The 25,146-nt window shown below is 36.1% G+C and overlaps 2 protein-coding genes across 3 annotated transcripts; both read left to right on the top strand.

The window, feature by feature from the left end:
- The first annotated feature begins 1,756 nt into the window (after positions 1 to 1,756).
- LOC107800510 (uncharacterized) lies at positions 1,757 to 3,873 on the top strand. Its single transcript, XM_016623695.2, has 2 exons — positions 1,757 to 2,479; positions 3,531 to 3,873. The coding sequence occupies exons 1-2, from the start codon at positions 1,817 to 1,819 to the stop codon at positions 3,702 to 3,704; spliced, it is 837 nt and encodes a 278-aa protein (XP_016479181.2). The 5' UTR covers positions 1,757 to 1,816; the 3' UTR covers positions 3,705 to 3,873.
- A 10,169-nt stretch (positions 3,874 to 14,042) lies between these two features.
- LOC107800508 (2-oxoisovalerate dehydrogenase subunit alpha 2, mitochondrial-like) lies at positions 14,043 to 24,204 on the top strand. Of its 2 annotated transcripts, none has more exons than XM_016623693.2 (4): positions 14,043 to 14,502; positions 17,107 to 17,244; positions 22,880 to 23,065; positions 23,153 to 24,204. In XM_016623693.2, the coding sequence occupies exons 1-4, from the start codon at positions 14,428 to 14,430 to the stop codon at positions 23,156 to 23,158; spliced, it is 405 nt and encodes a 134-aa protein (XP_016479179.1). In that variant the 5' UTR covers positions 14,043 to 14,427; the 3' UTR covers positions 23,159 to 24,204. The 2 variants fall into 2 exon arrangements, with proteins under 2 accessions (XP_016479179.1, XP_016479178.1); XM_016623692.2 differs by having other exon boundaries at positions 14,044 to 14,502; positions 23,164 to 24,204.
- The last annotated feature ends 942 nt before the right edge of the window (positions 24,205 to 25,146 follow it).

The raw sequence follows: 25,146 nt of genomic DNA, 5'->3' as shown, positions 1-25,146 counted from the left end.
GACTAAAACTTCTACAAATCTTCTGAAAAAACGCAATTATGTCAAAAATCCCAATTATGCTACAATTGAATGGGAATTGAGATATTAAAATTCAATGTACCAAGTTTGTAGCTATTTTATAGATAAATTATAGATTATTTGTATTCTGATTATAAATGCTTTGTTTTCTGTTTTCACAAATCAAAAACGACTAAACTTCTACAAATTTTCTGCAAAAAACGTAATTATGTCGAAAATCTCAATTATGCTACAATTGAATGGGAATTGGGATATTAAAATTCAATGTACCCAGTTTGTATTTATTTTGTCAATAAATTGTAGATTATTTGTATTATGTCGAAAATCCCGATTATGCTACAATTTCTGTGATTCTCCTACATGCTCTTGTTACTCCTTACGAAACTGTTATGCTAAATATGGAATCCAAAAAAATATGATGAAGGGATAGATATTGCTAAAAAATTTTGTAGATAATCTATAGAAACATTGAAATTCTGTATTTTCATACTAATTTTTCAAATGATATGTAGTTTTGTTGCAGATTAAATGTAGAAAACAAGTCATTGTGAGTCTTATTTGACTCATTCCTCACATTCAACCTATTCTACAAATTCACGCCTCTTTAAATACAATACAACCATACTTTCTTGAATTTAAAGGTATAGCAATATATATAACTTAAAAAACATCTTCTCCTCTGCACAAGTTAGCTTCAAAATAGACAAAGTGGAATAACAAGCTCTCATCAAAACTTTTAACACAAAAACACAAAGCTCAAAAATAAATAAACAACAGTCTACAATTTTTCTACTATTTTTTTACAATTTATCTACAATTTATACAATATAATGTATGTCATGTCGTCTTCTTCTTCTTCTTCTTCTTCTTCTTCTTCTTCTTCTTCTTCTTCTTCTTCTTCTTCTTCTTCTTCTTCTTCTTCTTCTTCTTCTTCTTCTTCTTTTTCTTCTTCGAGTTTTAATCTGAAATTCAGCCAAAACCAAGTCTAATCTTCACCAAAATCCCTTAAAATTGAGATATAAACTCCAAACCATATTCCCAATTATTTACAACAACACCCAATCCAAACAAATAATGATTTTTGAAAACCCAAATTAGAATTCAAAGCTTCAAAGCTTTTTAATGGCTGTCAATGGTGAAATTGTTACTCTCTTTTCCTTTGCTCTTATATTACTAAAATTTGGGATTGCGAGATAGAGAGAGACGTAGAGAGAATTGTCAATTCTTTGTAACAACATCCAATCCAAACAAACAATGTCTTTTGAAAACCTAAATTCGAATTCAAAGCCTTGGCTATGGAAGAAATAATGGAATTTTGATACAGAAATCGTGGGTGTGGGAGGGGAACGTGGGTGAAGGTGTGAGAATTGGAGAGAAAAACGTGGGGGGAGTGGTATTAGAAGGAATACGGTACCATTAAATTAGGACTGTAATTAATACCCTTAAAAATCACTAATAATATATAATTAATAATTAGGTATACTAAATATAATTATATCAAACCTTAAACATTGAGGGTAATATAGTTTCCTATATGGCATAGAAATATAAAAATTCCTTAACTAATTATGATAATGAATTGGGCCAACCTACGTAAAACACTATTTGCACACTTAATTGAAAGTCGGGCTGAAAGTTCCCCCTAACTACCTATCAGACCTTATCATCACCAATGTGAATCCAATAGTTCCAAGCCCAATTCCGAAACCCTAGCACTTATAAACCCCTCTCTTTTCATCTCACGCCCACTTTTACACTCTCCAGCATTTAGCAAACCCTGAGCTAAACAGCAAGAAGCATGGCTGAGAGAGGAGGATTTGGCCGTGGATTCGGTGGTCGTGGCGGAAGAGGCGGAGACCGCGGTGGCCGTGGCCGCGGGGGCCGCCGTCCCCGCCGTCCCCGCCGTGAAACCGAAGAAGAAAAATGGGTCCCAGTGACCAAACTCGGAAGACTCGTGAAGGACAGCAAAATCCGTTCATTAGAACAAATCTACCTTCATTCACTACCAATCAAGGAGTACCAAATCATAGACACCCTCATCGGTCCATCTCTAAAGGACGAAGTGATGAAAATCATGCCGGTTCAGAAACAAACCCGGGCCGGACAGAGAACCCGGTTCAAGGCTTTCGTTGTTGTAGGTGACGGAAATGGACACGTGGGATTAGGCGTGAAGTGCTCGAAAGAAGTGGCGACTGCTATTCGTGGCGCGATTATATTGGCTAAACTTTCTGTGATTCCTGTGAGGAGAGGTTATTGGGGTAACAAGATTGGAAAGCCGCACACCGTGCCGTGTAAGGTTACAGGGAAATGTGGGTCTGTGACTGTGCGTATGGTGCCTGCTCCACGAGGTGCTGGTATTGTGGCGGCTAGGGTTCCTAAAAAAGTGTTGCAGTTTGCTGGTATTGAGGATGTTTTTACCTCTTCTCGTGGATCCACCAAAACCCTCGGCAACTTTGTCAAGGTTTGTTTTTTTAATTTTAGTCTTTCTTTTCTGGATTTTTGTTGTGTGTTCAATTCAACCAATTGCCTTTGGCTTGGACTATGTTTGCGAATAAATTAGAAAATCTATATAATTGTCCTTGTGGCCTCCGAATCTGGATCCTGGATTCACCCCTGCTATTCTTGCTTAATTCTAATGTGAGGTTAGTATAGGTAGAAATGCATGTTATAAAACCAATGGAAATGCGATTAATTATGTTATAAACCAATGGAAATACGATTAGTATGTTATAAGCCAATGAAAATGTGATTAATTATGTTATAAACCAAAGGAAATGCCATTTCTGATGCTAATGTTGAGCTCATTAATCATGTTTTTATATACAAGAAAATGGTTCAATTTTTTTAATTCATGAATTAGCCCAAGTCGAACTCATTATTCATTAGGATTTCCGAAGCTAAGGTTAAGTGTGAAAGTAGTTAGTTTTTTGTTATGAGAGTTGGAGTACATGGCATTGCTTAATAAACATATTTGAGAAAAATCACAACATGCCTAACATGTCACTTTATGTCTTGATTGAATTTGAGAATTGTCTTTGGGGGAGGCGGGACAATAAAAGAATGCTTTAACTTTTGAGCTAGTGCGTTTACCATCTGTAGTTTCTGTCCTAGTTTTTGTACTTGTGATTGTCTTTACACACTGAAACTTATGCGTGGTTGTTAACTGCTCTGCTCTAGAGAAGAACTTCAGTTGCTGTACTCCTCCTGTCCAATTTTATGTGACACTTTCTAGTCATTCTTCGCTTTTCTATATTTGAAACTGTTTAACTTTAAAATTTTCATTTTATCCTTAATGATGTGATTTTATAGCCACGGAAATGTTATATCATGTTTAAAATCACAAGTCCCAGAAGTCTTTCTTTCTTTTGTGAACTCCATACTCGGTCAAACACATTCCCGTGAAATGGGATGGAGTATTTAATTCCTTAGTTCATCCTATGCTTTCTCTCCCCATATCACTTGGTTTTGCATTTGTTTGAACTTTTGGTGCTCAATGTTTTTCTTTTATGCAGGCAACCTTCGATTGTTTAATGAAGACATACGGTTTCCTTACTCCAGACTTCTGGAAGGAGACTCGCTTCACTAAATCTCCTTTCCAAGAATACGCTGATGTCTTGTCAAAGCCTGCCAGTAAGGTTATTGTCCACTCAACTGAGGAGGCAGCACCTGAGACGGTTCAGGCTTGAGTATGAGTTTGTTTTGTTCTAAAGTTGTTCTTTTTAGGTCATTTGATTAAACAATGCTGTTATTTCCAATTTTGGTTTACATTTAAAAGGGTGTTTTTGGTACATTTGTTCTTGGATAATTTTAATATTGCCTCATTATATTATGACGGGTTGATTTTGTTGTGATCCACCCAACGAACATGCCACAATCTCTTAATATTATGCTACTATGAGTAGTTTGCGTTTGAAAAAAAAGGTTTATTTAAATTGATTCGTTAAAGTTTGAAATTTATAGTCACAAAGCAAGGTGCTCTTTTATTGATTTGTTTCATCGAGGTTGTTACATGTTTTGGAAAACTATGGTTATTTGGCTGGAGTCATTAACAAGATCAAAGGCTAAATGAGGTAGCTTAATCAAAGTTTGATCAAAATTCATTTATAGCCACTCGGGTTAAACTTATAACACCCGGTAGCCCAAAATTACAGTATACATTTTATAGCCCAAAAGTAATTCTAGTGGCTAGCCACCAAATTATACATATGACCCACAAGCACTTGCATAGCTGTATCCCCAGCTTTAGCCTCCTTAAGAGTGTCTTGAAACCACCTCTTAACGCACTCCCCCCCTATGTCGGCAAGCGGATGCCGCCGCTATTCAGCCAAAGACTTGGAATTAGAGTTTGAACTCTGTTCCTCCATCTTTGATTTTATGTTGAGTCGCTGCTCCGACAATTCTCCGGCAACTCCTTTTGACTTTGGTGTCTCCGGGGATGAAATTGATGGCCTAATGCTGTATGTAGGCGATCAGATAAAATATATAAAATAAATATTTCGGACTATTAAATATAATATGTTTGGGCCGGAGGAACATTTTGTGTCAAAAGGGCAAAAACATTTTGGGGGCTATAGAGGCTCATTTTCTCTATCATCAAATCATGCGATAAGAAGCAAGCGCCGAAGATGGGAAGCCCATGCAATAAACGGGAAATTTTATTTTGTACGAGACTCAACAATTACGTGGCAGACAAAACTTGTGTGAGATTCCATTCATATTCTGCCAAGTAGATTTGGGTCCCACTTTCAGCAAAAATGGGCCTAGCTCTCAGCCCCTGCCTTGTTACACTCTTTGTCCTCCTCGATTTATGCTACTTCCTTACCAGTTACTCTATTTTTCATTCACCCGAAAACTTTTTTGTCCAACTCGTCCTATTTTAAGCACCTTAGACTATTTTATTTATCTATCATTCTTTCTCAAAAGCAATTTCATCATTTTTCAAATGCATTCAAATCCATCAATTACTTTGAAGAAGGAAAAAACTACCATTAACCTTGAAATATAGTAGTAATTACTATATTTTGGCACTATTTCCATGAAACCGAGCAACCCAAAACAGCCATAAACATCAGTGGCGGTAGTTGAACCCGCTTCATCAAAAAATAATATTGTGTATATGTATAAATTACAATTAAAGTTGCGTAAATTTTGTATAAATATTTTATTTAAACCCACTTAACAACTATTATTTTACGACTAAATTTATGCATTTTTAAGATTGAACCCGCTTGCACAAAATTCTGGGTCCTCCACTCATAAACACAACTGCATAAGCATATCCTTCTGTTGCTCTCAAACGCACACGCAAGTATACGTGGTCGACAAGTAATATAGGATTGTAAGTCCAGATATCGTACTCATAGGGACTTGTGATTAACTATCAACTAAATTAAACCAAACAATTAATCTATTCAAGCGAATCCTAACATATGAATATTTTGCTAAAACTAATCTAACATAACAAACTAAGAGATTAAAGAAAACAAGTTGGAAAACTATAGAGACGAATTCAATGTGAGTGAATATTCTAGAGCTATGGGTTAGCTAACAATCCCGTTGAGTTTTTCACTTAAATCGTCTACTTAATTTATCTGGTTTATTGGTTGACAGGGTTAATATTGCTCGTAGCCTTCTCCCGAAGTACAACTCGCCTATTCAAGCTAATCTAACGCCTATATTCCTATGGAATTAGAATTAACAAGAACGCATTAATAATTCCTGTATAGTAACCAAGCAAGGCGATTAGGTATATTCCTATCCTAACCGCAAATCCGCCCTCCCTAAGAGTTAAGATCTTGCTCTACTCAATCTTATATGCAATCTAGAATTCCCTCTCCCGAGTTCAATCCTAGATTCGTAGATAGTATTCAATTAGTGATCAAACAATCAAATAATTAAGCGCAAGATTGAATAAATAAACCAATATGATAAAATAATAAGAACAATTCAAGCTTCAAACCACAACGTTCATGTAGCACCCAAAACTCTAGAACAAATAAACGATGAGATTAAAGGAAGAGAAGAGAAGAAAAACTAGTTAGAAGCCTCCTCCAAGTGTGGTGTATGTTGCCCCACGTGAATTCTCCTTCAAAGTATGTTAGATCCCTTCAAAGTGGCGTCTCTTCCTCCAAAAATAGGCTTAGTCTTGCTTTTATACGTGTTGGGTAGGTCTAGGGCCAAAATAACCTTGTCCCGGGCGAAATTGGAGAAAAGTCACGTCATTGGAACCCTGGCTAGCGCCAGGCGCCCACCAAGGCGCTACCCAAATTGTCAGTACTGTCTCCAACGCCATAGGTGGCGCCAGGCGCTGCCTGTGTCGCCCAAATGCGCATTTTCCCGGTTTTGTTCATTTTAGCTCAAATCTTGCGTGTTTCGCCCCCAATTGCTCCCGAATCATTCCTACAAGTAAAAACACTTCAAATTAATATAAATCATAGCATTTAACATCCCAAATTCATGAAACAAAAGTAAAATATGAGGCGATATATATAGAAATATATATACTTTAAGCTTAACATCAACACCCCACACTTAGGCTCTTGCTCGTCCTCAAGCAATGGGACTATCTAATAAACCCTCAACTACATACAAGTCTCAATCATAGAGGAGCACTTTAACTTTTAACCACACACTATACCCTTGACTATGATCAATACCGGCACACTAGAATAAACACAAAATTTCACATTCTTCCCGTTTAAGCATGATATAGTATAACATTTCAATTCAATCAATTCCAACAACCTATTTGTCACCACCCAACCTCAAAAGCCGACTTGCAACCACTAAGCACCCTCAATTCATGCACTTACTCAACACTAAAGTTTTCAACATTACCAATCATTCATGAGATCATGTGCCCTTAACAATAAACAAAAGAGTGAATATAGTAGTCCACACATTCAAATATACTTTTGAATATAGATTAAGGACATCTCACAATTTGAACAAAATTCGCTCACTCTCACAAAGAGTTCATATGCATCCTATGGTCGTACCATAAGTTTGCCTGTAATGTATATCTCTACTAATTTAAGCTAGCCAAATCTATGATCAATTAGGACTTTAAGGTGTAATATAGGCTAAAGAACGGGTATGGTACATTTAGAAATATTGACTAACCCTCCTAAGCACTTTAATACACTACATTCACAATTCAAGCACATTTTCTTCTCAACCAATTCACTTGTCATATACATTATAGCCCTCCTTTCAATTAAGAACTTCTATAATTCCACTAGCACAAATCATTAAGAATTGGAGGTGTGTATTTTTTCCATTATTTGAACTATTATATTTTTTTCTCTTTTCTAGCAATTTTTCTTTTTCTTTCTTTTTTTTTTCTTTTCTTCACACACTCCATACATTAAAGTTCATCGGCTAGTGACTTTTAATTTCAACCTTAGTGTCAAAAGCTACTCCCCAATCTCTAACCTTACTTTTTTTAGCGATTAAGTGCCTTAAGAGGTAAAGGTTCTATCTCAAATTAAGAACAAAATAGGAGTATGACTTGTAATGTAGGTGCCAAAAGAAAGGTCTATAGGCTCAAAGGGACTAGCAACAGAAAATTTTATTTCTATGTGACAAGCACATCCATGATCAAGCAAGAAAATGCCTACGTTATCTCCTAGATTAGCACAACTTACAATTTCGCTTCAATTAACACACGGGGCAAGTTCTAGACTACACAGGATAGCACAAAAAATCACAAATCCTCACACACACGTTGCACATGACCCAATCAAAACGGTTCTATTCAACTCTCAAGTCAAGCAAGCACACATAATTGAAAAATTTAAGCAATATTGCACTATGTGGCATACAAGTCAAACAACTGAGAAAAGGCGTCACAAAATAGGTTATTTACTTTACTTAGGCTTCACAATTCAAACCAAATAAACGGGAAAACAGAATGTATGTCATAACCTAATGTGCCAGCATCAACCATGTCAATGAGTATCTCAGAGCGACTCAGTTTCTTCCTAAATTACTCCTAACAAAAATAAAAATAAAGTACCCGGTTCGAGCTACACCCTCGAAAAAGAACCGGCGCCTAAAGAAAAATCAAGGGATACTACCTAACTATCCTAAAAACAAAAAAAATCTTTTTGGTATTTTTAATCGGACTTTATCCCTCAAGAAAATTGTCAAAAAGATCCATCGTCGGGAAAAATCTGAACTTTTCTAAACTTCTTTTTTTTTTTTCAATTTTCGTTTTTTTAACTAGACTATGTCTACTACGAGTTCTAAAAGAAAAACTAAAAAAAAATAGTTTTATACAATTACACTTCAGAAAGTAGTTTCCCCACCCCACACTTATTTTATGCATAGTCCTCGATGCATGATCATAGAGAAAAATAATATAACAAAGGTGAGAAATACTCCCTGAGACCCTCTCGGGCCTAGCTCGGACATGATCCTCAATCTTAAGGGTCGGGACGACCCCACACTTAAGCTCAAACATGCTCCTCAGCTTCAACTTCACGTACTCAGACCTCCCCTACTCTGCAAAACAAAAACAACACGAAACTTGACACTATATAAAAAATAAAAAAATTAAAATTAAAATACAGGCTGGGTTACCTCCCAACAAGCGCTTGATTTAACGTCGCGGCACGACGCTATCACTTTCGCCACTTTTCCTTCCACTTTGAGGATATAAATTGCGCCCCCAATTTTGCATCAATTTTTCTATCACGTTCCTGGGGCGGTGGTATAAAAATAAATGAACCAAGCAATAGGTATCGCATCTTGCACTTCTTGGATTTTAAGTGGGGGATGTCGTTTTGTCTCCTTGACATCACAAATTTCAGAATATAAGCACTTTATTCCTCATCCATTGACTCCTTCATATGCTCGAATGGATCAATTCCCATGTCACCAACCAAACACAATGTTGAAAAGTGTTTAGAATGAGGTCTAATACGCTCCAACTCCAAAATTGCATTATTTTTTACATCCTCAATTTTGCACTATTCGTCAACCTTGGCATCATTAATAATATTTTGGTCGAATAATTGAAGTTCCTCTTTCTGCTCCTCAAGCTAACCAGTATCCACAAGGATTGGTTGTAGGACATCAGATGCCTCAACCTTTTTTTTCAATTGATCATGCAGGTCATGCGTATCTAAGCCAAATTTGTCTATTTCTTGCCTGAGCTCAGTTCTTTCGTCTATCAGCTGTTCTGTCATATTTGAAAAACCATCACGGAGAAACTCATGAGATTTTATCAATTGAGCTTGTTCCTCAAGCCTAGATTGGCTCACTCTATCTGCTTCTTCAAAATCATCTTCTTGTGGGAACTCGCTCTCTCCGTCGAATTGATGTTCTTCTTGGAAATTGGCCATTAATTCATCCATTCTAGCATGGAGTCTTTTGATCGTTAAGGCATCAAGACTTTGTTGCTCGACTATTTGCCTCATCATGTCCATAATACGAGCCATGCTTTCCATATCCTCCACTTCATTGTTCCTATCAAACTCATAAACATTATTAGAAATATTATAATAAGAACTCTGAGAAGGATAATAAGAATTAGGACAACTATCCCAATGGTCACCTTGACAACCACACACATTACAAAAATTTCACACATCAGATTGAGATGCACATTTTTTCCCTAAGTGTGGTCCTCCACAATATGGACAAGGATCACCATAATAAGAATAACCAATATTTGACCAATTATCGTTCCAAGATGCCATGTCAACCAAGATAATACAATATTAAAGTAAGTTAAAATAAAAATAAAATAAAAACTTGAATAGGCAAAAAGTAAAAATTTAATCTAGTAGAATAGTTAATTTCTAAGTCCCCGGCAATGTCGTCAAAAATTTGTTGCTCCCAAACGCACACGCAAGTATACGTGGTCGACAAGTAATATAGGATTGTAAGTCCAGATATCGTAGCCACAAGGACTTGTGATTAACTATCAACTAAATTAAACCAAATAATTAATCTATTCAAGTGAATCCTAACGTATGAATATTTAGCTAAAACTAATCTAACGTAACAAACTAAGAGATTAAAAAAAAACAAGTTGGAAAATTATAGAGACGAACTCAATGTGAGCGAATATTCTACAGCTATGGGTTAGCTAACAATCCCGTTGAGTTTTTCACTTAAATCGTCTACTTAATTTATCTGGTTTATTGGTTGACAGGGTTAATATTGCTCGTAGCCTTCTCCCGAAGTACAACTCGCCTATTCAAGCTAATCTAACGCCTATATTCCTATGGAATTAGAATTAACAAGAATGCATTAATAATTTCTGTATAGTAACCAAGCAAGGCGATTAGGTATATTCCTATCCTAACCGCAAATCCGCCCTCCCTAAGAGTTAAGATCTTGCTCTACTCAATCTTATATGCAATCTAGAATTCCCTCTCCCGAGTTCAATCCTAGATTCGTAGATAGTATTCAATTGGTGATCAAACAATCAAATAATTAAGCGCAAGATTGAATAAATAAACCAATATGATAAAATAATAAGAACAATTCAAGCTTCAAATCACAACGTTCATGTAGCACCCAAAACTCTAGAACAAATAAACTATGAGATTAAAGGAAGAGAAGAGAAGAAAAACTAGTTAGAAGCCTCCTCCAAGTGTGGTGTATGTTGCCCCACATGAATTCTCCTTCAAAGTGTGTTAGATCCCTTCAAAGTGGCGTCTCCCCCTCCAAAAATAGGTTCAGTCTTGCTTTTATACGTGTTGGGTAGGTGTAGGGCCGAAATAACCTTGTCCCGGGCGAAATTGGAGAAAATTCACGTCATTGGCGCCCTGGCTAGCGCCATGCGCCCACCAAGGCACTGCCCAAATTGTCAGTACTGTCTCCAGCGCCACAAGTGGCGCCAGGCGCTGCCTGTGGCGCCCAAATGCGCATTTTCCTGGTTTTGTTCGTTTTAGCTCAAATTTTGCGCGTTTCTCCCCCAATTGCTGCCGAATCATTCCTACAAGTAAAAACACTTCTAATTAATATAAATTATACCATTTAACATCCCAAATTCATGAAACAAAAGTAAAATATGAGGCGATATACATAGAAATATATATACTTTAAGCTAAACATCACCTTCACTTATTTGGTCTGATTTGAAAGTGTACATCAACGAAATATTATTGTCAGACGACTAAAAAAATAACTATTATATGTTACTGATAAATTCTCTCTTAAGAATATTTTAATAGATAATATGCTTGTCAATTTTTTATATTTTTACTAAATATATATTTACTTATCAAAAATTTAATAAAGTAAGATTGAAATAATATTAAAGTAACAAAAATTCAAAAAATCCAAAAAATCCGACAAAACCAAATAAATTCAAATCGATATAGTTAGTTTGATATCAAAATCGAACCAACCCTAACCATGTACACTAATTTGAATATTGACGGAAAGAATCGTGCTGGGAAAGGTTTCACATAGAAATGCCTTAGTAGTAGTAAGAAAGTACAGTAAAAATCGGGAGGAGGAGAGAAGAAGTAATAGTTAGTAAGAGAGAGGGAGATTGTGGTGTGTGATAAGGCAGGGGTTGAGAGTTAGGTTAACTTTTATGGAAAGTGGGACCCAAAATCTACGTGGCAGAATATGAATAGAACCTCACACAAGTTTTATCTGCCACGTAATTGTTGAGTTTCGTACAAAATAGAATTTCTCAAAAGCCTGAAAATTATAAAATACTGCTTTATGCTGGACCTTGGTTCATAGGTAACTAATTTCTTACCACTAGGAAATGGGAAACACTATTTCTCGTATATCAAACTTACACTTGCACTCACTGCATTATGGGCCAATTACATAATTCTCAATATGACTACCGGAATAGGAAATCAAATACTTAGGATCGTCAGTTGTACAATATCAGCTAGTCGAGGAAAATATGCAAGACTTTCTGTCCTACAAGGAAACTAGCCATGCACTATGTTTACCTCGAAAATACGAATAACAATTAAATTTAATTAGTGGTTTTAAAGATATGTGATTTAGTTCAATACCAATTAATAATTAAGAAATATGAAGTAGAAATGAAAGATAGAAGTGAATCAAACCAATATTACTTAGCAGCAGTGACCTCGAGCTTAGTGACCTCGAGGCGGCTTAGGGCAGTAAGAACAATTAAGTAGGAAAAGCAAAGTAAGAACAATAAAGCTAAAAGACAATTCTGATGAACAGTAGGCAAAAAGTAGAAAGTATATTCTTTGCTCAATGATTAGATGATCTTACAAATGATTGAGGTCCCCTTTATATAATAGAGGAACCCTAAATAAGGAATATTTCTATTTACGGTAAGGAATATTCTTGGTACAACTATCTAACTACCTAGTACAGAGTAGTACAATCATATTTCGGGATTTGCGCCATGACTTTGGGGACTTGGCAAGAATCTAACTCGTTCTGGTACAAATCCATAACGGTACTATTTCGGGGTCGAGCACACTCGACTCGATATGCATCGTGCTTCGCCTTCGAACTCGGGTCTGGTCCCTTGAGCTCGGACTTGATCTTGCCCGGACTCGGACTTAGGACGGACCCTCGAGCCTATAAGTCGGAGGCATACGATTTTGACCGTATACACACTAATAAATTAGATAACGCCTAACCACAAACCAAGTTTCGAGCCCAACCAGAATTCAATCAAAACCCAACCAAAACATGTTTTTGTTGGTTGTATCTTATTACTTGATGTATTTGTAAATAATAATTCTGGAGAAAAGAAAGTTAGCGAATAAACGTAAATATAAACGAAACAGTAATTAATTCGAGCCCACTGAATTTACAGTGTTTCCTTAAGGAATTTAATCCCCTCCTAGTACCCAAAGTTATGGATTATTTCATCCCAGAATAGAATGAATTACACACTGGTGTAGCGGTACTTCAAACCCCAGTGTTTCAGCGAACACAAAGTTCGGCAGCAAATCACACTTACGGTTGCTTTGTTTGTAGTTTAAAACAATGCAGAACAAGGGAGGAGAACTCAGAAGTCGAATGGAAATTCTGAGAGGAAGGACTGTAATTTATAGCCGATGTTGAGTTCTTACTGAAGAGGATATCAACGACAGCCAAGCTCTCAATTTCGTTTCTGCCTGTGCCTTCTCCTAACAGCTCTTATACCGTTTTTCAGTTCAGTTTTTGTGTCTCCTTGCTCTAACAACTACTGCACATATTTATAGTGCAGTCAGTTATTAAGAGAATGACCAGCCACCACTCATGGTGGAACATGCACTAGGCTGTTATGGAAGAAGCACTTGGCCATGGTGGAAGGAGCACTAGGTTGCTAATAGAACTGGTGGGACAGATATGCGGATTGGAACATATCCGTTACAAACACGGATAATATTACGTTAATATTTACTATTAACAAATAAATTTGGTCCAAAAAATCAATCAATCAATCATTCGACCAAATTCAAAGCCGAAGCCAAGCGACGACGACGGCGCGAGGCTTGCCTTCTTCTTAATTCTTTAAGAGCTACAAGAAGAACAATTGTATATATACCCACCAAAATCCTTTTCCTCTTCCAATATGGGACAATATTTCAAGAGAGAGAAACTTAAAATTTTCATTTTCTCTCCATTACCCATTCACTCTCTTTTTAAGACTTTTCCATCTTAAAATCCTCGAGAGTTTCCAATGAGCACAGAATAGTCCAAATATTAATTATACATGATGTCCCTCCCTTTAAAATAGACCTTACTAATCCAAATATTTTCAGAGATCTACGCGTATTTGCTGCTTTAAATGTAAAGAAAATGATGTTTCGATAACATCAATGTCTAAAAATTAATAATTTCATGTGGGATAGATATGAAATGCGCTGTTCCTAATGAAAAACAAATTAATGATGTTAACCAATAATAATGAACAAATCATTATACTCCTATATCATATGTTTATATACACATGCACATACATATATACATATTTATTTATTTATTTGTTTATATTTATAAATGTAAAGGTTAAACTACTTTACTCCACGTAATCTTTACCAAAACATTCAATTTTATCATATGATAAAATTAATTAATAGATCGACATAGAATCAATTATGATGGAGATGGTTTATAATATTCAAATGCAACATAAACTTGTTTAGATATATATATACACACACTTCAGGCTTGACCCCTTAGCATCATCATATCTTGTCTGACACCATCTTCAAACTTCTTCATTTTCCTTCAAGGGAATTCCAATGGCGATTTGGTTTTCGAGATAAAGAAGCTTAAACCAGCTTTTACTGAGTTCAAGAGTTGCTCTCTTGTCTCTTCTCGACAAGAGATGTTCATCATTTGCCACTATAGCTGGTTGTTAGTGGCGGTTGCGGTGGTGTTAAGAAGCTGCCGGTGACTATTTACGGCCAGTCTGCCGCCGCCATTTTCATATCGAGACGTTTTGAGTCCATGAAAGCTGGGGAGCAACTGGATCTCTACAACTGCAGGGTGGATTATAATGATGGCCTTAATGACGAAGATCAGGTAATATTTGAACTCTCCTTTAATTTTCTTTTATTACGTATTTCTATTTCATTTTATATGACCTTTTTTGTTTGCTCAATTCCAAGAAAATTGGACATTTTCGATACTCTTAAAGATTATGCTTAGCGACATGTTCTTAAATTGACATGGCATATATGTTGAGGAATACTAGATATTAAAGGTACTTTTGGTATCTCCTATATATTTAACTTATAACTTACATGTGAAAAGTAATTTTTTTTCCTTCTAAATCTTCATGTCCATTTAAACAACATCATATAAAATAAAGCAGAGTGATCATAAAATAAAGCAGAGTGATCATTGAAGGATATTATTACTTTTAGCCGGCACCAGAAACTATTTATATTCGATAGCCGAAAAAGTACATAAAAGTTGTATAATATTTGTATATAACATAAAAAACGTATATATATAAAAATAAAAAAAATTCGACTATTATTTTGAAAGCGACTATACAGTATCATTTTCCCATTATTGAACACTTGATTATAGAAATGGCGTGTTTATAAATTTAAAGAATGCAAAATCCACTTCACACAATTCTTAAGAAAATTAAAATATTAATGAATTGATGCTAAACTAGAATCTTATTATTATTCAGAGTGTACTCTACGGGTGTGTTTGGTATAATGAAAAATGTTTTCCGTGGAAAACTTGGAAAACAAGTAGTAATCTTATTTATTTTCCAGTGTTTGATACGCAAATTAAGAAAAATGACTTCTCAAGACTATTCATAAATAATTTAGATATAATAAACATGAAGCCATAAACTTTCAAACCAACAACCTTCCGAACCCACAAATTTCATAAACTTTCGAACCGCTAAACTTTCTAAACTGCGAAATTTTGAACCCATAAACTTTATAATTTCTAAATCCGTAAACTTCCAAACACACATAAACCTCTGAACTCATAACTTTGGAACTTGTAAAATTTTGAACCTTTAAACCGATAGATAAAAAACTAAAACTGAAAAATATATTTTTTTTCGAGGTGGGGGGGGGGGGGGTAGGTGGTGCAAAAAACGAAAAAACAGAAATTTAAAATTGTAAAAAAAAAAAAAATAAGGTAAAAAAATAATTTTTTTTGCGGGAGGGGGGTGGGGGTGGGGGTGGGGTGGAGGGGTATTAGGGTGAGTGATAACGGAAAAACTGAAATATGAAAAAAAAAAAAGATCATTTTAGAGAGAGGGGTGGGTGAGAGTGAGGAAGGTTGAGAAGAAGTTTTGAAAAATGTCTTCCTTCTCCTGATAAGGAAAACGTTTTTCTCCAATTGGAGGAAAATGAATTCATAAGGAAAATATTTTTCAAAACATTTAAGTCAACCAAACATGAAAAAATTGAAAAATATTTTCCTTCGTACCAAACACACCTTACTTTTTTTAATGTGTACGCTAACACTAAATAATACTCCGTACTAATATTTGAAAAAAAAAAGAGAGAGAAAGAAATGATGTTATTATATTAAAAAATTATAAGGTAACATTAAATCAATTGTTTTAGTCTGGAAGCAGCATGTGTCTGATTTTAATTAATAGAATATATATCAATATCAAAAAGCAATCTTTTATTCAGTGATGTGATGCTCCATGACACAAATTTACTTGTTTATTTAATTCCACAAGGGAAATATTGTTTTGCTTCTTTCAATTATAAAGCGAATTATTTTGACATTTTGATGTCTATAAATAATTCGCATATCACTTAATATCGTAGGTCTATTTTTGTTGTTTCATGAATTATTTCTTGATTCACATCGGGTTGCAGTTTGTTTCTTTTATTGGTTTCATCATTTTCTTCTATTAACATTATTAATAATGAGTATTGTCGGCGAATAACCAAATCTTAAGAGGAGATTTGCAAGCAAATGGCATCAGTCACATGCATTATAACATGAAAGGATCCCATATGTGATTTTAGCTCCATTTGTTATTGCATGGAGTTATGGATCTGCGCCACGTGTTAGAATAACTTTTGAACGCTTAGATTTTGCATTATGTACTTAGATTAGAATAAATGCATATTACCATATTGCAAAAATTAAATAATAGTAATAATAAATTTTTATTTCTCATTACATTTACTCCATTAGAAACAACAAACAAGAAGAATTTAGGTGCACATCCATAACTCCATTAATTAAGGAGTTAATTCAGGGCCGGGGTGGGCGGTGAGTAGGGGCCGGGGGTGCTGGGTCTAGCGGCCACAGTGAGGGGCAAGGTGGTTGAATGGGGAGGATAGGAACTGTTGGAGAAAATATTTTTTCCTAGGAAAGTCATTTTTCCAAAATTGGAGGAAAATGATAAATATTTATGCCAACTAAAAAATGAAAAATTAAAAAACTGAAAAATACTTTCGTCCATACCAAAAACACACCCTTTCTCTGTATATATTTTGTTTTTAATGCCAATAACTTTTCTGAAATTTATAGTTTGGTGTCATATAAGCAAGATTTGAGATGGATAATTTTATATTTTCCGTTTAAGAGAAATGTGTTTCTATACGTGGAAAAGCATCATCTTTCTTTCTGCTTGAATTAATAGAAAGATTTCAGCTCTTATAGTTTTTACTATTGAATTAGCAGACGATGGACTTACCAGGAGGAAAGGTTCCAATTACAACTCAAATGAAGTTTATCTCAGAGTCATCTGAAAAGAGATTACCTTGTTATCGAGTCTTTGACACTAATGGCTATCTAATTCCAGGCAGTATATTTGAGCAGGTATAGTAAGAGTAATTCTTTAAGTATAGGTAGAAATCTATTTCCAAAAAGACAGATTTTGATAGAATTTATTGGATGGGTTAGCAAAGGATTGGCACTAAATATGTATTCTACCATGGTAGCACTTCAAACTATGGACACATTATTTTATGAAGCACAAAGGCAGGGGAGGTTATCATTCTGCCTAACAAGTTAGGGCTGGATATATATCGGGTATAATCGATAGCCCGAACCGATAAAATGCTATTGGGTTATCGATATCGGGTTATTGGGTAAATAGTTCAATAACGGTTTAATGTTATTTAACTATGGGGTTGTCGGTTCGGGTCTCGGTTTGTCCGATTTAGTAACGGTTTAACCGATAGTCCAATAAACTTTAACAAAATTAAAAGTTTACCTACTAAATATATAACGCCACCTTATGGCTCCATTCTCTCATTCTCTCAATTCTTTAACAAAACAGTGAAAAGTCAAGTAAAAATCCTCTTTCAACAAGTAAACAAGTAATTGACAGGTAATTAAGGTAACGTAAACAAATAGAAATTTGTCCCTCGGGCACAGTATCAATAAATCCGCCCCTCCGGCAACATCTCAGAGCAGTACCAGCCCCTCGGGCTTAATCTCACATCATAATGGGTACCCGCGCTCACTGGGGGCGTACAGACTCCTGGAGGGGCCCCTTACGGCCCAAGCGCAATAACAAGCCATCTCGTGGCATCACATCTAGGCCTTCGGCCTCATATCAATCAAGTCACCTCGTGGCATACATATATCTCAGGCCCTTGGCCTCAAATCAATATCAGTGTATCCTCACAACTAGGCCCTCGGCCTTACTCAGTCCAAAAAATAATCACAAGCCCCTCGGGCATTGGTAAAATAGTATTTCTCAGCCCAAAACATCATTTAAAATATCATTTAAGTATTAAAACTGAGTAAACATGGTTGAGTATGAAAATAGTGGAAAATAACATGAATGAGTTCAAGTATAAAGTCAAAACAGTAAGGAAATAGCAAATGAAAATCCCCGAAGGGTTCAAATAGTTGGCACGAAGCCCAAATATGACATTCAGCTCAAATAATGACGATAGCAAATAGTTTTCAGTCAAATACGCGGTAAAATCATGAACCGGGATGGACCAAGTCACAATCCCCAATAGTACACGACCCCACGCTAGTCATCAATCGTGTGTCTCACCTCAACATAGCACTACAGTGTGCAATTTGGGATTTCAAACCCTCAGAACATCATTTACAATCATTACTCACCTCGAACCAGCTAAATCCCTAGCTCGCGACGCTTTAACTCCTCAAATCAGCCTCCACGCGGGTCAAATCTATCCAAAATCAGAACGTGGACGTCAAAATATGCTAAGGGAACAAAGCCCAAGCGAAAACAATCAAACTATGACACAATTCCCGAAATTACCAAAACCCGAGCCCCAGGCCCACATCTCGGAATCAGGTAAAATTTACATTTTTAGAATCCTCATACCCTCACGAGTCTAACCATACCAAAATTATCCAATTCTGGTACCATTTGGTCCTTCAAATCATCATTTTATATTTTTGGAAGATTCCACAAATTTTCTTCCCAAATTCCATCCCAAATCACGAATTAAATGATGAATTCAATGATAGATTCATGTACTCTAGCCAAATCTGAGTTAGAATCACTTACCCCGATGAATTTCTTGAAAAACCTTCGAAAAATCGCCAAAATTCGAGTTCTCTAGGTCAAAATATTAAATAAAACCCAAAACCTCGTATTTATAGAGTACCCCACGAATTTCCACCTCTGCGGACCGCACAAAAACGACCACGGTCCGCACAAAACCAGTGCAGTCCATACAAAAACGACTGCGGCCGCACAGGTTTTTATCTGCAGTGACGGGCTTTAGTATTTTGGCCATAACTTTTGCTACAGATGTCCAAATTGCGATATCTTTACCTTTATTGAAACGGCACGAAGGGCTACAACTTTTGTTTTTGAATCATCTCAAAATTCCTTGTAGATCAAAAGATATGAGCTTCCGAAGTAGGACCAGTGAAATGTTCCCCACTGCGGCCGCACTGCATTTTGTATCGGTTCGCACAACACCTAGCGCGGACGCACTTCATTTTGTGCAGACCGCGCTGGTGGGTTCCGAAGCCTGCAACCCTTCTAGACCTGCTACAGCTATGATTTTCGGCCTAAAACATCCTGGAACCTACCCGAAACCCCTGGAACTTCAAACCAATTGTACCGACACATCCCATGACATCGTTCAAACTTGTTCAAATCTTCGGAACGCTCACAACAATATCAAATCACCAATTTAACATAGGATTCAAGCCTAAGAACTTCAAGAATTCTTAAATTATGCTTTCGATCAAAAAATCTCGTCCGAATGACTTGAAATTTTGCACACACATCCCAAATGACACAACGAGGCTACTGCAACTCTCGGAATTCTATTCCGATCCCTATATCAAAATCTCGCCTATCAACCGGAAATCGCCAAAATATCAACTTCGCCAATTCAAGCCTAAATATTCTCTATAACTCCAAAACTCATTCTGATCGTGCTCCTATATCACAAATCACCCAACGGAGCCAACCAAGCCATAAAAATTCCAATCCAAGATCAAATACAAACAAGTCAAATCTTGGTCAAACCTTTCAAATTTTAAGCTTTCAAGTGAAAATGTTCTTCCAAATTCATTCTGATTAACCTGAAACCCAACACCAACGATTTACATAAGTCATAATACACCACACGGGCAAGTCATGCCCGAGAACTAGCGAGCGAAGTGCAAAAGCTCAAAACGACCGGTCGGATCGTTACACAAGCGCTTGATTTAACGTCGCTGCACGATGCGAATCGCTTTTTGCCTCCACTTTGAACTTATGAATTGGACCCCAAGTTTTGATTCTTCTCTGTGATCATGCTCCTGGGGTGGTAGAATGAATTTGACTAGCCCAATAAAATAATGTAGTATTCTGCACTTCTTGGCCTTTGGATGAGGTGTGTAATCCCGACTTTCTAGCAAGAAGAATTCTAGAATGTAAGCACCTTGTTCCTCATTCCTTGACTCCTCAAGTGTCTCGGACGACTCTATTTCCATATCATCATCTAAACACAATGTGAAATAATGCTTGGAGTGAGGACCAATGCGCTCAACTACATGAATATTGGGACTGTCTACATTCTCAACACTAATGACAATAGAGTCAACCAAATATGTATCCTCAATATCCTTGGTTGACTCTAGTATCTCTTCTACGACATCGACATTCTCAAAATCTAGTTCGATTGATTGTTGGTATTTTACTCTGGCCTTCTCCTCTAGCTCCTCAATTCCTGTATCTAATTCACGCTCTTCTTGGATATTATTCACAATATTGGCTTGTTGAGCATTAAAATCTTCAACCAGTTGACTCATGTGAACGTTCAAGTTGTGAATAGTTTCCTCCTGCCTTTCTATCTGCAGTTGTAATTTACTATGTTGTTCCAAAATGCACTTTAACATATCTTCGATCTTCTTTAGGTCAGCTTTCCTGGGTTCTTTGTTCCTATTAACTTCCCCAGAAAAAGAAGAACCATCAAAGTAAGGGGTTAGGGGAAGGTAAGAAATATAAGCACAACCGTGAAAGTGATCTTGACCACCACACATATTACACACATTCCACACATAAGATTGAGTTAGTGCACAAAACTCGCTCTCGGGAATATTTTGATAATTTTGCCTTGGGTGGTTTCCTTCACAATATGCATAAGGAGGATTAAAAGTAGAATTACCAACATCAAAATTCTCATAATTCCATGATGCCATGTTTCTCAAATAAAACTAAAATATTTTTTAAAAAAAATAATCAAATACTAAAAAATAAAATAAAAGTTCAAACTTGAAACCTAGCAATATGTACACCTACAACTACACCGTTAGTTCCCCGGCAACGACGCCAAAATTTGATCACGCCCAACTATGCCTTATAAAAAGGACTAAGCGGTCGTTGCAAATATAATCCGGTTTACAAGTCCGGAGTTGAATCCCACAGAGAACTAAAGTTTAGCTACAGCTGTTCACTATCACCAAGAAGACAAGCTTGAACAATTCCTAACTTATAGATATTTAGATTTTTGTGTTTAACTAATTAACTAACAAATTAAAATAGTAAATTAACAACTAAAGATACTAAGGGTTAGAGACAAGATTAAAGAGGTCTAGAGTTATGATTTCCCCAATTGTCGGAATCCTTCCCGCTATGTCTTCTATAATTTTGCCTAAGTATTCTCTACCGATCATGAGCGCTCTGTGTGTTGTAATTCTCTCACGAGTAATTATGACAATTTACTAGACATACTCTCTAGAGTTACGCTAGTTGGCTTTAATTACAGCTCACTTAGATCGCACCCAAGGTTTCGTTATCCCTAGTCCCATCTTTAAACCCTTGGTTATTGATTCCTCACATACGTTGGGAGTGATGTTGTTCAACAACTACCTAAATATGCACTCTCTCCTGAGTAATACATACTAAATAGGCATAACTAATTGAGGATCCTATCAATTAACTACAACAAGAACGTAGTTGAACAAATAGAGATTATACTACGGCTCAATTTTATAAAAATATAACAAGAATTTATCCTACAAAAGGTTCCATCAAAACTCTAGATAACAAATTAACTATTCATAATAGTATGTAAAACTACAATACTAAAAGTCATAACCAACAATGAAAAATAGGAAGAGGAAGGAAAAACTCTTAGAAGAATTCCCCACCTTGCTCCTATTGTGTCTCTGCCTCCTTAGGTCGAATCTGTGTCACAAGTATGTCCAACCTCTCAAAATACTCAAAATAGTGTTTTTACATGCATTTAGACCAAGTAGGGTCGGGCCCAGACGAAAACACCTTCTCCCGCGCTAAATAGGACAATCACTTTGTAAAATTTGCACTACTGCGCTTCATGGGGCGACGCACCATGCGGTGCGGCAGTGGAAAAGTTTAGATTGCTGATTCTGACAAGCTGCAGGAAATTTCCACAGGCGTGGCGCATTGCGCGCCGCGGTAGTGGGAATTTGCGAAAACGCAAAACATGAAAGTTGTATTCCTTTCAAATAACTTTCCAACGATATATTGTGGAGCCCAAACGGAGTTCTGAGTGAAAAGTTATGTGCATTTTACTAGACAATGCACCGTATGCCCGCTTGATTCTTCGTTCGTTCTACCTATCATCCGTTAATCCCCGAATACGATCCCGGCTTAATTCCTTGAGCTTTTACTCAGACTTCAAAGCTCCAAATCACTTGAATTCATTCCATAATATCTACATAGCTTGGAATCACTCCTACAAGGCATAAAATACACAATTAGTGCAAAACACTAGCGATTAAAGCTCAAACTCAATTAAAGTGCAATAAATTAGAGTATAATAAGCGACTAAAATACGCAATTATAATCAGCAATGATGCTCTAGCAGTTTACAGTGCTATTCGCGGAGCTCGTCAAATGGCAATAAAGGAGCAAACACCAATATTAGTTGAGGTGAAATTGAACTCCTTGTACATGTACTAGTACTAAACAGAGTAAATGCCAAAACTTAGTTCAAGTTACAACAACAAACCTTAATCTGGAAAAAGTTTTAACTCTCAGGCCATGACATATAGAGTAAGCCACCATTCAACATCTGATGATTCAACTAAGTATCAGTGCGTAAAGGAAATAGAGCAGTGGAGAACAGCAAGAAACCCTGTAACCAGATTTAGAAATTGGATTCAGAGAAATGGCTGGTGGTTTGATCAAAATGAAACTGAACTTTGCGGAAACATCAGAAAACAGGTTCAACATTCAACAACCATGACATATATAATTTTGCATACTACTCATTATTTTTCTTCCTATAGGCTTTTTTCTTGATATCTTTAGCTTTGATTTAGGTATTGGAAGCAATTCAAGCAACAGAGAAAGTGGAGAAACCTCCATTGACAGACTTATTTGGTGACATTTATGACGAAATGCCATCAAATCTGCACGAGCAAGAGAAGTTTATTAGAGATACTATTAAAAGATACCCAAAAGATTATCCTTCTGACGTGCCTGTATAGGCTATATATTTCCTCTGATTTAATTTTCATATATCAAGATTATAATAATCTGTAATAGCTATGATTTTTGTGTATTGTAATTATAGGTGTTAAACGGGCCGGGTCAGCCCAGTTCCGGACTGGCCCAGACCGGTTAAAACCGGAATCGGCCCGGACCAGTATAAGGGGGCTGGGTTAAGGGGGACATGCGGGTTGCATCGTTCACATTTGAAATACCGTTACCCGGATCGGTACAACCCGGTAGATGAACAATGATATCAAACCGGTTAACCGGCCCGGCCTGGACCGACCCAGACCGGTTTAACGTTAAAATTTTTTTTTAATTGTTTTTAAAAATATGGGCCCAGATCTGACCGTTGGCAACGGTCCATTTCAGAAAATGGCCGTTGTCCAACGGCTGAATTGCACAATTAGCCCAATTTTTTTTTTTTAAAAATTAACCCCCCTTTCAAAAACTATAAATACCCCCTCCTCTCTTCCTCATTTTTTCACTCATCTCTCAATTCTCAATCTCAGTTCTCATATTCTCTCATTCTTCACCTATTAAAGGGCAATCAACTATTTGGCTATTTTTTTTTTGAATTTAATTTATCGTAGTATTTATTTTTTGAAGTTTGAACAATTGAACTTCAAAATTGGAACAATTGACGTTTCTTCGTGGTAACATTGGAGTTGCGAAATTATCAAGTGTTCAATTTATTGCCGAATTCGGTGCACTCCCTCCAACTCTTTCTCTTATTTACTATTTTATTTGCATATTTATTTATTTTGTTGCTCGTAGTTAAATTTTACAATATGTTTAATTTTGCAAAAAGAGTTTGTAACAAGGTAACTAATCGGGAAAATAAAAAAAGAGGTAGTACTTCAGCTTCAGCATTTGGTAGTAATTTAAATACCTCTCCAAATATTCCTGAAACATTACCTGATAATAATATAGATTATGAACAATTGCAGGAAGATTTTGGTATAGATGATAATGAATTAGAAATGGAAGATGAGATACCACTTACACCTAGTAGTGTTGGAGCTGCTAGCAAGGGTGGTGGTCGTGGTGCTAGTAGTAGACCACCTGTGGCCCCGACTAGTAATCATAGAAAAATAAGTAAGGTTTGGAAATTTTTTGAGGAAATAGAAGGTACTAATAGAGTTAAATGCAAACTTTGTAATGATACTTTTAAACATAAGATTGGGGGACAATTAGGGGGGACTGAGACACTTAGTAGACATATGAGAATTGAGCATCCTATAGAATGGGGATCTGATGGAGATGCAAATCAATCAACTCTAAACCCTATTACTGGAGGTCTTGTGAAATATGATAAAATGAAGGATAGTGAGGAGTTAGCAAAAATGATTGCTTTGGGTTGTCTACCTTTTTCTTTTGCTTCTTCATCATATCTTATTATGTATATTCAAAGGATTTACAATCCTTTATTTAAAGGTATCCGTAGAAGTACTTGTAGATCTAATATCTTTAAACTTCATAGACAATATCAAACATACATACGTTATTTGTTTAGCTACCTTCCTTGTAGAGTTTCTCTAACTTCTGATATTGGCCATGCTGTTAATGGAAATGATTATTTGACAATTACATGTCATTGGATAGATGATACTACTTGTATGCAAAAACGTATTATCACTTTTAAATATGATGAAGATTAGAGTCATACTGCTGCGTTTATAAGTAGTACTATTTGTGAAGTTGTTGAATTTTATAATCTCAAGCAAAAAGTATTGTGTATGTCTTTTGATAATGCTTTTAACAATAATGCCGCAATTTCAATATTAAAATTGCATTTGCAACCACCTCTT

The sequence above is a fragment of the Nicotiana tabacum genome, chromosome 8 (genome assembly GCF_000715075.1).
Source record: "Nicotiana tabacum cultivar K326 chromosome 8, ASM71507v2, whole genome shotgun sequence".
NCBI lineage: Eukaryota > Viridiplantae > Streptophyta > Magnoliopsida > Solanales > Solanaceae > Nicotiana > Nicotiana tabacum.
Note: the sequence above shows the minus strand (reverse complement) of the source record. Positions and strands in the feature narration are given on the sequence as shown.